Here is a 14,831-nt window from a genome sequence, read left to right as displayed (position 1 = left end):
ATCTTGAACCTGTTTCATATATATGTAATAAATTTTTCTCCCAAAATTTGTGAGTCTTATCATATGGAAAATGTGATATTTAAAAGTATTTAAATATATATGCATCCTTGAATTGCGAATAATTTTTTTTTTTTTGTCTTTAAATTGTTACTTTTTCCAATGTGATGTGCTGTGATAAGGAAAACTATTGAAGTATTTTCATTTATTTATTTATAATGTTACAAAATTGATTGGGATGCTATGTAAATATTTCACACAGGCACATCATAGTGCTGCAGCTACTAATATGGATAGGGTTGGTTAAGTGATCAGAGAGTAGTTATAAATAGCCACTGTTCTTTATGCATTGATGTTCTGAGTGGTGTTCCACAGGGTTTAGTTCTTGGCCTCTTACTGTTTCCTAATTTTCTTGAATGATATTGATTTAGGTATTTCAAGTTTAATCTCTAAGTTTGATGATAATACAGATGGGACAGGTAGTTAATGACGTAATCAGGGTATGCTACTTGAATAAGACTTGGATAAATTATTTGGATGGCTATTAAATAGCAGCCGAGGTTTAACTCTGAAAAATGCAAGTTGTATCTGGTAACAATAATCCTAGAATAACATACCACTTGGATACCACCAAACTTAAGAGACTGTTTATAGTAAAAAGAACTTGGAAGTAACACTTTAAAATCTGATGGAAGGTTTGTGAACAGTTGGCTGCTAGGACAGCTCATAGGGTTCTGTCAATGATAAATATATATATATATATATATATATATATAGGAACTGTGCCAGTAGAAATAAACAGATAATTATTCCATTTTATTGTACCTTGAATATTGCATACAGGCTGGGAGACCCCAGTGTAGAACTTTTGTAAAGGTTACAGAGAATTGTGATAAGTTAGGGGCAATGGGATAATTTCATTTTCAAGTAATATTTTCTCCATGTGAAAAATACCAGCAATTTTTTTCTCCAATTTGTTTTGTATCTAAGTCAACATTAAACGAATATGAAATATATTGAACAACGTCTTCGATTGTTTTAAAATCACTGAATCTGGTTTCAAAACATCTGCAACTTTCTAAATTTCAGAAACATATTTCTCACTATTAAATTCACAAACAGGATATTTCTGCAAATGATCTTGCATATTTGCAAAATTATCGAATTTTTTTTCCTTTCAGATCCTTAGCCATTGCCAAAAATTGATATTTATATGCAGAAATACTACTAATCATGTCACCCACATTTTTATTTTTTCCTCATAATTCCAAATTGAGATCACTTAATTTACTGGTAGTCTGCCAAAAAAGCCAGATCACACAACCACTCTGTATCTTGTAGCTGTTGATAGTCATCTCCCCTTTGATTACAGATTTTTTAATTTCCTTTAGAAAATTTTGAAATCTCTGTAGAAACTTACTCCAACTCAGCCACCTCACATCTGTGTGTATTATCAGATCTGGTTCATTTTCATCGAGTTGCATTTTGAAAAGTCTCCTTTGAAGGAATTATCATCTGATGGAATTCATTATTTTGAAAGCTATGTCCATAACACTTTTAGTATTTAATCTTTTGCTGGCTAACACTTGTTACCCAGCAAAATATTAAATGATACAGTGATAACTCAAAAAATCTGGGAATTCATCATCCTTTTGCCACAATGCAATGAATCTGTTAAGATGCTCCGTCATTGCTTTAGCTCCATATGTTGTTATTCATATGAGCTTAAATAGTGGTAATTTAATTTTTTCAGTAAAATTTTTGAATCATCGAAAACCATACGAATAAAAACGAGCAATTGAGCTGTATCACTGACATCTGTAGATTCATCCAGTTGTAAAGAAAAGGACACACAATTAGCAATACGAGCACTCAATTCAAAAATGTGAACAAAATGTGTTTGTTCACATTTTCACTAATTTTTTCGATGTGTTGCATCACAGTATTTTGAGATAATTGCAGATCTTGAAGAACACTTTTAATTTCATATTTGTTCTTAAAATTTTCAAAAAGAGAATCTGTTTTTTGAAAAAAATTTCAAAAAGAGAAATTGACCATCAGATTTTATTTCTAAAATCTGATGGTCAATTTGATGAATTGACCATCAGAAAATGGTTCGCATTTTTTGCAAGAAGATGACTTACTTTAAATGATGCTACAGTTATTGCTTTAGATTGTAAATTAGGTATCATGAAAAAATTTTGTTGTGCTAATAATCTGGATTTAAGTTCTCTTAATTTATTTTTTATAAGGTCACTATTAGGGAGAAAATCCGATTGGTATTTACCACGGAGTGTGTTGAAGTGCTTCTAAATTTCCTTTTTTGGGTATAGCCACGGAAGCATTGCAAATCAAACAACAATATTTTTCTTTTATCATTACAAAAAAAGTATTCTGGTTCCCACTCTTTATGAAAATGATACATTTTACTCTTTTTCATAATATTCATTTTAAATCAAAGGGTATTAATGTATAATAAGTAAGCTAAATAAGAATTCGACACATACACTATGCTCTCCACAACGTAACTGCATGAATTTTCACTAGATAAGCCTAACAGCTGTGCAGCAACAAGAGTAATCATGTGGTTCACCAGATTTGTAATAATCTTATGCAGTGGGGTGCATAATAATAATAACATTTAGATTTGATAATCTATTTTTTATATATATATTTAAAATTCGTCATGATCAACTGAAATTAAAGCCAGAATCGACTTGTTGGCAACTCCTGCTATGTCCCATTGTGGCCACCTTTTTTTAATAATAAAAACAAACAATACAATCACCAAATTGAAAGCAGCTTGCTATCAGAGCCATCATTGGAATGTGACTCTTCAGCTCACAGTACTGGACATCTTTTTCTGAACTACCTGAAAATCCATAGGATTTCTTCAAAAAACTGTAGATTTAGTAGTAAGGGTATTAAAAGAGGAGTTGAGCACTTGGCGATAATAGTGCTGACCTCGCACTTTATTAATCTGTGTAATGAAAAGGCAGTTGCATGCATTTCTACAAAAGTGAATGAATACTTGGTAGCATTTACTATTATCTAGAAAATTAAACTAAAAGAAAAATAGATTTAAACAATTTCAACTGATGCACTGTAGTAAAAGATATTTTGATACATGTGCATGCACATTGGCTATCTATCTTTGGTTGAATGTGTATCTAGACAGGTGGCTGAACATTAAAAACCTTTTGAGAAGTCTGCTTAAAGAACAGGTTAGAAGTGGTAAGAAAAGCATTGAGCACTTTTGAGTCACCAAATTGAAAAGTACAAGTGCTCACTAATGAGTGGCACTGACTCATGTTTATATCCAATTCGTGGTTAAAATATCGAAAACTTTTGATTACAAACTTCTAGCAAAAGCAATCCTAAAGAGGTCAGTCAAGCTGATATTTCTAAGCATGTTATCCTCACTCATGCAGATAGTCTATTAACACGTTCACTGCCACCTATACATTGACATCGAAGCAGCATTTCATGCCGTTCAAATACCTGCTCTCGTATGACTGCTTGAAGACAACTACTCCATAGCTGGGGATGCATAGCACTTCCTCTCATTACTCCTTCTCAACCATACAATCATACTCTATAATTCTGACAAAATCTATAGCAAGCAAATACCTACAAGAGTATCACAAAGGGAGGGTCCTCTCTGGCTTCCTTTTTACTGCCATTATCTCCCCTTTTATAACTCAGAGACCAGATATATTGTCTTATGCTGAAAATTTAAAAATACTGACCTCTATCCAAACAAACATAGACCCCACTAGGATCATAGAGGAAATTAACAGTGTGCTCCTTGCACTAGCAGGCTGTGTCAAACAATTTGACCTTAACATTAACCCAGCAAAGTGTGAGTGCATGCTCTACTCCTTGAAGAAATAACCAACAACCATCTCGCCTAACATCAGCAGAGCTGCCATCCCAGCTGTTCTGTATCATTTAGATTTGGAGGTTGTTTCTGAAATGAAACTGAGATTTAACCCTCACATCGAAAAAATCATCAGTCACGTGGCACAACTAAATATGTCAGGACCATCATATATTCCCCACTAATTTATACAGCTGAAATCTGGGTGTCAGCAGCACCTACAAACATAAAACCAATTTTGGCTGCGGAATATTGGGTCCATAACCTACAAACATAGATTGACACCCCAAATCCATACAACTGAAATGTCTCTGGCCCTGGGAATCCCCAGGTTGCCTTCTCTCATTGACAAAAGAAGACTGGTAGTCACGGTAAAGATTTTTACCGGACTCATCACATCTCCTTCATTCTGGGATCTCTCTCTCTCTGTGGTTGGAAGATTCTACCTGCCCAGCTCAGAGCCACCCTAACAATTTATCATATTCACTCACACCTTCACTTATCAGATCAGATCGTTTCTTACCCTACCAGATGCTTGGATGAATCCAGAACATTGATACCAACCTTAAGAGAAATTTGCTGTCAACTGATGCTATAGGAATGTAATTCTCAACTGCACACACACACACACACACACCCCATGGGCTCCAGTTCTTCATCATAGGCCATGGACTGCTAGCTGTATCTACCAAAGCCTAACCCCTTAACTAAAACAGGGATGAGTGACCCCTGGAGATGTGGCACCACCATCTCGAGAAAAGCGTTACAAGCCATCACACACGTCTAGACACAAGCGAAATCACCACGGATGGTCTAAGTAAGTAATAGTCAACGATGGTCTGGACACTGTGTACAATGATAAGCCTTCTCTTCAATGCATCCAAGCCAACATACCCTTTAATCACCACTTGGAAAGTCCTGTTAATTAACTAATGAGCGTAACTGGGAATGAGACAGATACTTGTCCTGCTGCTCTTACCCATGAACTGTGAAGACAATAATCAGCACTTTATACGATATATGTGCCAATTGTCATTTTGTTTATTAAATTTCATTCTTTTAATGTCACAATACACCATTTTTTTAATGTGATTTGTTTAATGTCAGGCCACATCATCTTAATGTTTTTTAACTTAATGTCATTGTAAAGATGTCATTGTATGTCATCTTATATCAGTCAATGTCGTCTTGTTTTGTTCTTTAATGTTTTTTTTTTTATTATTATTATTCTTTAATGTCTTATGGTTTAATGTCATTTTATTTTATTCCTTAATGTTTCTGGCTGTCACCCTCTTTGTTAGTCTCAGTATAATCGATACACCTGTTATCTGTAAACACCTGGCTTTTTGACTGTGAAGGGATATTGCATTACTATTCAATCTTGTAACTGATTACAATAGAATGTTGTCCAATAAAACATTTTCTCTCTCTCTCTGTGTATATATATATATAAAATCATCAAGAATAATACAATAGAGAAAATAGGGAGGAAGAAAATTAAGAATTAGATTAAATAAGATTAGATAAGACTGAATTACAATAACATGAATTATGGATCAGGGTCACTGCTGTCGCAAAAGTACCCTACAGCCATAATGTATATATAAAATATTATTAGTATAAAATACACTAAGTAGATGTTTATGCATAGAAATGAACTAATGAAAATACGGTGTACCCGGGGAGCGATATACGTTGTGAACGAAGGTGGGAAGAAAGGAACCGGAAAAAATAGTTGTAACGATAGAAAAGTAAACCAAATGTTTTTTTGAAGAGACGACATAGGTGAAGATAGCATTGCAGAGTCTTTCATAATTTTTGTGTCTTCATCAGAGGTCATCCACCAAAATCATGAAAAAGACAGCAATGCTCTTGCTTCTGTTTCTGACATGCTCTGTATGTCAAAGTACACTTGCGAAAGACCACATGGTAATATCAATTTTAAATTTTGAATAAAATTTGAATAACATTATACCAAGTTTGCAATTACATAATGTGTTAATAAAGTATTGCATACAGAACATGGATGACCTTACAGAAGTAAGTGGAACGCATAGCGTTCCACTTACTTCTGTAACTTCCCTTCTGAATGCACTCCCATATACATTATGGCTGTAGAGCACTTTTGCGATAGCAGTGACCCTGATCCATAATTCATGTTATTGTAATTCAGTCTTATCTAATCTTATTTAATCTAATTCTTAATTTTCTTCCCCCCTATCTTCTCTATTGTAACTTCCATTCCATAGCATTCCACTTACTTCTGTAACTTCCACTTACTTCTGTAAGGTCATTCATGTTCTGTATGCAATACTTTATTAACACATTATGTAATTGCAAACTTGGTATAATGTTATTCAAATTTTATTCAAAATTTAAAATTGATATTACCATGTGGTCTTTCGCACGTGTACTTTGACATACAGAACATGTCGGAAACAGAAGTAAGAGCATTGCTGTCTTTTTCATGATTTTGGTGGATGACCTCTGATGAAGACACAAAAATTATGAAAGACTCTGCAATGCTATCTCCACCTAGGTCGTCTCTTCAAAAAAACATTTGGTTTACTTTTCTATCGTTACAACTATGTTTTCCGGTTCCTTTCTTTCCACCTTCGTTCACAACGTATATCGCTCCCTGGGTACACCGTATTTTCATTAGTTCATTTCTATGCATAAACATCTACTTAGTGTATTTTATACTAATAATATTTTATATATATATATATATATATATATATATATATATTTGAGGGAGTGCATTCAATGTGCCATAATTTTTGAAATATTGAAAATTAACAACATTCTGTACACTCTGAAAATTCTTAAATAATAGTTGAAAAGTAAAAGTTTGGAATTCTTAGCTAAAAGCAAACACTAAATTTTGGGCTTTGCTGTGAATCAGAAAAAATGAAAAAATTTATCAAGAATAAAATTTGTTTCGTGTTGAGGTTACATAGACTAATTTCAACACAAAACAAATAAAAATGTGTATGTACAAGCTTTAAACAAAAATGAAGTATTGCTGCTAATATCCCAGAATATTAGTGTGCCGACAGAATCTAGCAGTTCATTTCATGTGCTTTTTTATTTAACACCAGTCATAGAATGGCTGTCGATATCTGTACTGGCACTGTGTGCTTTTTGTGCACAATATGCAATGAATATCTTAATGTTTCTTCATTCTGTTTTGAATAAAGTAATTTCCTTGTTTCTTTTAAATGTTATGCCAAGTTTTGAAAATCTGGACATAGCTCTTCAATATAACTTACCTCATATCAATGTTCTGAGATCATTACTCTTGGATATGTCGAAGAATGTTATGTGCAGAATTATTTTAACAACAGATTTCAAATCTTCTACTTCCATTTTGATAATTGATTACCTTACTAGACTAAGTCAGATGGTTGATTCTGACCTGGTTATAGGCATTTCTACCACCACCGTCATGAGAGTCTAAAACAGGAGAAAATTGTGTTCTCTTCTCATGGAGGAAATGCTTTATGATGTGCAGGTGACTACATGGTGCATGTGTTCCCCTTGAAAATAAGTGTTCTTCCTCTAAATGGTAAAGTAGCACATATTTAATCAACTGGTATTTTTCCTTGAAATTCCTTTATCCTTAATGACAAGTTTCCAGTACTTGTCATTAAGGATAAAGGAATAGATGAAGCAATAGATGTGTATCAGCACCAGTTCTGTTAGTTTAACTGTGAGAACCTACCAGGTGCTCTTAGGGAAGAACAATGAATTGATGTACGCTGGTTAGGTGGGAACTGAAAAGTGTATAAGGAAGTTTGAAATATAAAAACAATTATCCCAAGTCATGATTGGAATTTTAACAATACTTCTGAGCAGTGCTGGATGTGAGAGAATATTCACCCAGCTTAGAAAAACAAAACTAAGTTCAGTTCTTTCTGGTGAACTTTGGAAAATCCTCCCGACATCCAAGTTTAGGCAGCAGAGGCATCGATAGAAGCAAAACATTGAGTCAGCATTCCTGAAGGAGGCAAAGTCTACAACAAAGTCTGCCAAGTTTAGGCAGCAGGGGTATTGATAGAAGCAAAACGTTGAGTCAGCATTTCTGAAAAAGGCAAAGTCTACAACAGTAACTTTCTTAAAACAATCAGAATAAGTTAAAGTCTATTAGAATGTCCATACAGAAATCCGCAGAGAGAAACATATTAGGTAAGCTAATGTTTAAAAGCATCATCATCATCCATTTTCAATCCACTGCACGATGAAGGCCTCTCCAGCAACTTTCCAGTTCCTTCTGTTTTGTGCAATGGCCATCCATTTACTACCCACAAACTCATAAATTTCATCTATCCATCTTTGCCATTGTCTTCCAGGTTTTCTTCTAGTTCCTCTTGGGTACCATTATGTTATTTTCTTAGTCCATCTGTCATCATGACTTCGAGCTATGTGTACTGCCCAAGACCATTTTAGTTCTTTAGTTTTGATAAGAATGCCCTTTACTTGAGTTTGCTGCCTAATCCATGTATTTCTTTTCTTATCTGACAGTCTGATTCCCAATGTAATTCATTCCATTCTTCGCTGCGTAGTTCTCAGCTTCTCTTCCATTCTTTTGGTGAGTGCCCAAGTTTCATTTCCATAAGTCATGGTGGGGAGTATACATTGGTTCATTATTTTACGTTTCAGACAAACTGGGATATTGTTCTTCAGTATGTGACTATATTTCCTGAATGCTATCCATCCAAAATTTATTCTTCTCTTGACTTCCAGCCATTTATCATTATTACAGCTAATAACTTGTCCCAGATAAGTATATAACTCCACCTTTTCAATTACTGCTCCTTCAATCATTATGTCCCTTTCTGTAGCATACTTGTTCGTCATTACTTTTGTTTTAGCCATATTCATCTTTAGTCCAAAATTCTTACTAACTCTACATAACCAATTAAGATTTTCCTCTAATTCTTTGGGATCGTGGCTTATGACCACAGTATCATCTGCAAATCGTAAATGGTTTAGGTACTCTACATTCACATTGACTCCTTTCTGCAACCAGTCTAATCTTCTGAAAGCTTTCTCAAGGGCAGCAGTAAACAGCTTTGGAGATATTGTCTCCTTGTCGAATTCCTTTCTCGATTTTATGTTTTTGTCTAGTCTAATAAAGGACGTAGCGTTCTCATATATTTTCTTCAAAATCATAATATGTGGATTACCTATGCCTTGTTTTTCCAGTTCCCGAAACATTGCCTTATACTGTATGGAGTCAAATGCCGCTTCACAATCCACAAATGCCAGGCATAATGGTGTTTTATATTCATTTGCTTTCTCCATTAGCTGTGATATTAAGTGAAAGTGATCCATAGTTGAGAATCCTGTCCTAAAGCCAGCTTGCTCTTTCGGTTGATTCTCATCAAGTATTCTTTCTAATCAATTAGTAATGACCCTTGTGAACAACTTGTAGATGTGGGATAACAAGCTAATTGGTCTATAATTTCCAATTTCTGATTTATCTCCTTTCTTATGCAGCAAAACTATGATTGCGTTATTTCACTGCTTAGGCGTCACACCTTTTCTAATGCATTTTGTGAAGAGCCTTGCCAGTTTTTGTGTTATGTCTCTTCCTCCCAATTTTAACAACTCTACAGTAACTTCATCTTCCCCAGGGGTTTCTGATTCTTCATGTTCTTCAATGCCTGTTCTACCTCATTAGGAAGAATATCGGGTATGTAGTATGTGTTGCTAATTTGCAATCCATCTTTCCCACTGCTGGCATCATTCCCTCGCCCCTTGTATAATTCTCTATAGTAGTCTTCTGCTATTTGAATTATGCCTTCTCTGCTATTTATAAGTACACCATCGCTATTCTTCAGTTTCAGTATCATTTGTCTTTCTGTATTACTGCTCATGGCTGCTGATTTAAGTCCTTTGTTTTCCCTTAATGCTTATTCTACTTTTTTTGTGTTAAATCTTCTTATGTCCTCTCTGAGCCTCTTTCTAATGGCTTTGCATAACTCAGTATACTCAATTTTCTCCTTGTCAGTTTATCTTGCTCTTCATTTGTCGCCTTCGGTTCATCATAACAAGTGTTTCTTGACTAATTTTTTCTTCTTTCAATTTCTTTTTCCCTAACTTGGGCTTTCTCACTTTCAGAAAATTGTAATATTCCTTGTCGATATCTTGGTCCTGAGCAGTCTGCAGAAGATCAAACTTGTTCTTCTGTACCAGTACATACTGCTCTTTCTCCTCTTCTGTTATCTCAAAGACCTTCGTATTATTTACTCGACTCAGTTTTTTCCTTTCCTCTCCTACATCTATATCAAGTGTGCATCTTACCATTCTGTGATCACTTCCAACATTTACCTTATTCAGGGCAGTAACATTCAGGATATATCTTCTGTTAGTGAGGACGAAGTCGATTTCATTAGTTGTTAATCCATTTGGATTCTTCCATGTCCACTTTCTGTTCACCCTTTTCTTGAAAAAAAGTGTTCATACCGACAATCCTTGAGATTCTGCAAATTCGACAAGTCTTTCACCTCTTTCATTTCTTTCACCAATTACAAAATTTCCCATAGTTTGCCTTTCTGCACTGTTTTGTCTTTTTCCAACCTTAGCATTGAAGTCCCCCATAATAATAATGTAGTTGGTTTTCTGCTCATCCAGAAGACTCTCAATTTCGGTGTACATTTCTTCAACCTCTTCATCATGGCTCGATGTTGGTGCATAAATCAAAAACCTTTAGCTTGTACCTCTTAGAAATCTTGAGTATTTGTCTTGACACCCTTGGTGATGTACTTTTGAATTCCATAACGTTGTTTTTTATATCTTTATGGACCAGAAACCCAACTCCACCTTCGCTCCTTTCATTGTTTCCATTAATGTACAACAGATTTCCACTTGATAAACTTATGAGCGATTCATTTCTTCTTCTTGTGTCAGCCAAACCGATGATATCCCAATTCACAGTTTCTAGTTCTTTTTCCATCTCTAATATCCTGTCTTCACTGATGAGTGATCTTACATTGTAACAGGCTAAGTTCAGTTTCCGCGCATGGCAGCCTGGTCATACCCAGAGATTCTTAGCACTTTCTGTTTCCACTCTGATCCTCTTGCTGCCGTAAGAGGGGAAGTGAAAGCTGCTGGGGACTGAGGGTCATTTGTTTCGTCGTACATCATATGCTGGAGGGTTTGGTCTTTTCCTCTTCACGCTGACCAGGCGTCTTGAAGAGAACCACTCTACACGTACGTTTCCACCTAAGTGACGTAACAGGGCTTACGATCGAGAAGGTGTGCATGAGTGGATTTTAGGGACACAGGCCAACGGACTTCTCCTAAATCTTCTGTAACAGAATGATATTGGATCCATCAGTGTTTTAGATTGAGTGTCTGATAACACACAGAATACCTGTTCCCCTCTAAGTCCCTTAAAAGCATACTGCACTGGTAAACAATTAGCTGTATTTTAATATAAAATGTGTATTTTGTCAGTAAAATTTTATTTACTGTGCCATGCAGACCTACAAAAACTCTCTTGCTACAAATGACTGATAACCCCATGGGCTCACATCTGGTGAGTATGGGCTTGGCATACCCATGGTCCTGAGCTGGATATCATCATTCTTCTCTTTCTTGGTAATTCCCTTCTACTTCTCTCTCTCTCTTTCTCTCTCTCTCTCTCTCTCTCTCTCTCTCTCTCTCTCTCTCAGGATTTTTTTTTTTTTTTTTTTTTTTTTGGCTTGTTCAGCATAAGCTTCAGATTTCCTTGCACCATATAGCTAATAATAATAATATCCTGCATTTTGAAAGTAAAAATTTGGCAGCTATACCAGTTTGCATGTGCACTAGCTATCATTAGAATTAAGTTTTAATTACTGATTTTGCATGCACTTCTTAAAAAAAAATACTATGCTTGTGTAGTTTTATACTTGTGTAACTCAGTTTCATGTGGATCTGAATTACACACGTATAACATTATATGTTTATATTTTTGTAGTATTTAATTTCTTGTACTGATCTTTCGAATCTTCCCTGCGTCTTTTGATTTTTCATTACAGTGCAACTCTTTTAGGTTCTTCCAACTTGCCTTCAGAGGCTTCATTGCAAGTGCACATAACTTTTAACTTAGTAATTTCTCATAGTGTAATAAACTGAATTTATCATTTTTATTTATTATTAACTTTCAGGTATTCAAGCACTGAAAACAGTGTTAAAAAACTTCTCCGTTAACAACCGTGTTAATATGTTTGTCTATCAAGATGGAGCTGGCTCTGTATTTTATCTTAGGTAAGTATATTTTTAAATTTTCGGTGGGAATATTGTATTGTTCTTTTCCTTATTAATATGTAATATATGTGACAGTCCATGTTACATTCATTGCCATGTAACATATCATCAGAAAAAAGATGCATTCATTTGGAATTGCTTATAGGTGATTATTTATTTATTTATATATATATTTTTTTAACACCTTAAACATGAGAGGTATTAGAACTTATAGTACTTAGTACCATACATGGGTTAAAAGTTGAGAAGATGCATTTGCAATTTGTACAGAGTGAAGGGCTGTTTGGAAGAAAGGTAATGCCAAGAGCAAAAGAGAAAACCTAATTTTTTTAAATTCAGAGGAAGCATTACATTACAAATATTGCAGAGGAAGCAATATTTGTAATATGCTTTTGCGTAGAGAGAGATTAGAAATCAGGGTAATCTCCAGTAGAGATATATGATCTTGCTTAAAAATCAGAGTGTCATAAAAGATAAGCAGAGGAGCAAAAGAATTCCTTTTGCGAGATATAAGACAGGACTGAGTTTTAGAAGGATTGAAAGCAACTAAGTTATCTTTGCCCCACTGGAGAAATACCTGCAGATCAGCATTTAAGGAACTGTTAGTGGACATTCAAGAAATTAAAGCTGATTTGTGCAGGCAAGGTTTTTCAAACTGGAAGGTGGAATGCAATGTGCTGTCATCAGAAAAACTATGGATAGGATTTCTGTTGAATGGAAAAAGTTGTTAATATAGAAGATGTGAAAGGATTGGGAGAAAGAACTGAACTTTGGAGAAGTTCAGTTCTTTAGCCAGCCAGCATTAATGGAAAAGTTAGAAGATTGAGAGCCAGCTACCATCACCCATAGTAAGCGATAAGGGAGAAAACTGGATAGCCAATTTCAAAAAACAGTTGGCAAGCCATAAGATGGAAGCTTATTTAGAAGACCTTTGTGCCAAACATGATCAAAAGCCTTTGAAATGTCACGAGCAACTGCTTGAGTTTCACCAAACTTTTCCATTAAATTTGCCCGTAGATGGGAAACATAATCCAGAATATCACCAGTGGATTGACACTGACAAAAGCTATACTGACAATTGTTAATCAGTTAGAAGGTTTCTAGATAGTTTAAGAGTTGGGGATTAATTGATTACTCCATTACTTTAGAAAGAGTAGAAGTAAGTGCAATGGGACAATAACTGGAGGGGAGGGATTTGTCACCCTTTTTAGTAACTGGTTGTATATGAGCAAATTTCCAAGCAGAACAGAAAACACCTTTGGTGAAAAAAGGTGACACAGAAGAGGAGTAAATTCAGTAGCACAGGTTTTAAGAACAAGTGTAGAGATAGCATCAGAACATGGAGCTTTCTTAGTATCAGGATTCATCAAAATCCTTCTGATATTCTTTTGATAGAAGACCACAGGAGGCATTGTATGGAATGCACTGGGGATGGTGGGACGTGGTTTACTAAGATCATCAATCGCACGAGTTGGAAAAAAAAAAGTGATATTAGTAGGTCAACTTTGTCTTTGACTGAAGAGGCAGTAGAACCATCTGGTGTTGACAGAGGTGGGGTAGGGTGGGCAAAAGTTGTCGCCAGTAGCTTTGGCAAGACACCACAATGCTCAACCACCATTTGGACAAGAAGCAATTTTCCCTTAGCATGTTAGAAATCTAATTTGGACTGATTAAAAACCTTTACAATTGCTGCAAGCTGTGATGTAGGAAGAAAATGAACCTGAACCTGGAGATTTGGATACAAGCCAATTACAATATGCAGCAATCTTGTTGTGTATCGTAAAAAAAAAAAAAAACAAACAAACCATGGTATAAAAGAAAAAAAAAGAAGAGAACTAGTGCCTAGCTGCATAAAAAAACTGCTATATTTTAATAAATACCTCATTGTAATACCTTTGAAAAACACTAAATTTAACACTATCAGATACAAAATCGTTAAGTTGTCCTTCTTTGGTTATCAACACTGAATAATTCTAATCAAAAATTTTCATGGAAATGGCAATGCACTAATACATGATTCCAATATTCTCCCTACAAGAATAATTCACTTGAAATGATCTGAGCAAACGTTGATATCAGAAGATTTGAAAGAGTAATCAGATCAAGGAAAAGAAGAAAACAAATCTCGCAGATCATCCCATTTTGCATTCTTGTAATGCCAAACAACAGTGCCAAGCAAACAATGCCAAAGGTTGAGAATGGCCACAAGACAAAGGCTCCATTGGAGAAGAGACTATTACCAAGTTGTGATCTGAGGTGCCTAGAGGACTGCACACCTCAGCCATGTACCTAGAAGTGTTATTTGTTAGAAAAAGATTAGGCATGTTGGCTGTGCAGTTAGGACTGTCTGGTATTCTGATAGGTAAATGAACAATCTGTGTGACGCCATTAGTAATTGCAAAAGCCTCTGCATCTGAACCAGCTGGGTCTTTGTGAGTAGAAAACGGAAGCTAGCTGCAGTTGTTAACATTAAAATCACCCAGGAAAATTTCCTCGCTGTTAGGAAAGTTGGGTTGGAGAAAGTCAAGTTTTGAAGAAAGGAAGTGAAAGAATTCTAAGTGATTAGTGGAGTTGGGAGAATGATAGAGGCAACAGACAAATCTGACAGAATGTGGTAGAGAGACTTCAAGTCAGAGAAGGTCAAAAAGAGGAGATTCCAAATTATTAAGTCTCTTACAGGGGATATCAGAATGGA

General features: G+C 35.2%; 1 protein-coding gene across 1 annotated transcript in view; it reads left to right on the top strand.

Moving 5' to 3' along the window:
• Nucleotides 1-14,831, top strand: part of LOC150086960 (KICSTOR complex protein SZT2-like) — a 1,378,951-nt gene that overhangs the window by 722,616 nt on the left and 641,504 nt on the right. Inside the window, exon 37 of the mRNA XM_090372336.1 lies at nt 12,037-12,136. Coding sequence (XP_090228462.1) covers nt 12,037-12,136 — 100 coding nt within the window. The remainder of the gene's footprint in view (nt 1-12,036; nt 12,137-14,831) is intronic.

This window comes from Mastigoproctus giganteus, chromosome 4 (genome assembly GCF_048544385.1).
Source record: "Mastigoproctus giganteus isolate SK-2022 chromosome 4, ASM4854438v1, whole genome shotgun sequence".
NCBI lineage: Eukaryota > Metazoa > Arthropoda > Arachnida > Uropygi > Thelyphonidae > Mastigoproctus > Mastigoproctus giganteus.
Note: the sequence above shows the minus strand (reverse complement) of the source record. Positions and strands in the feature narration are given on the sequence as shown.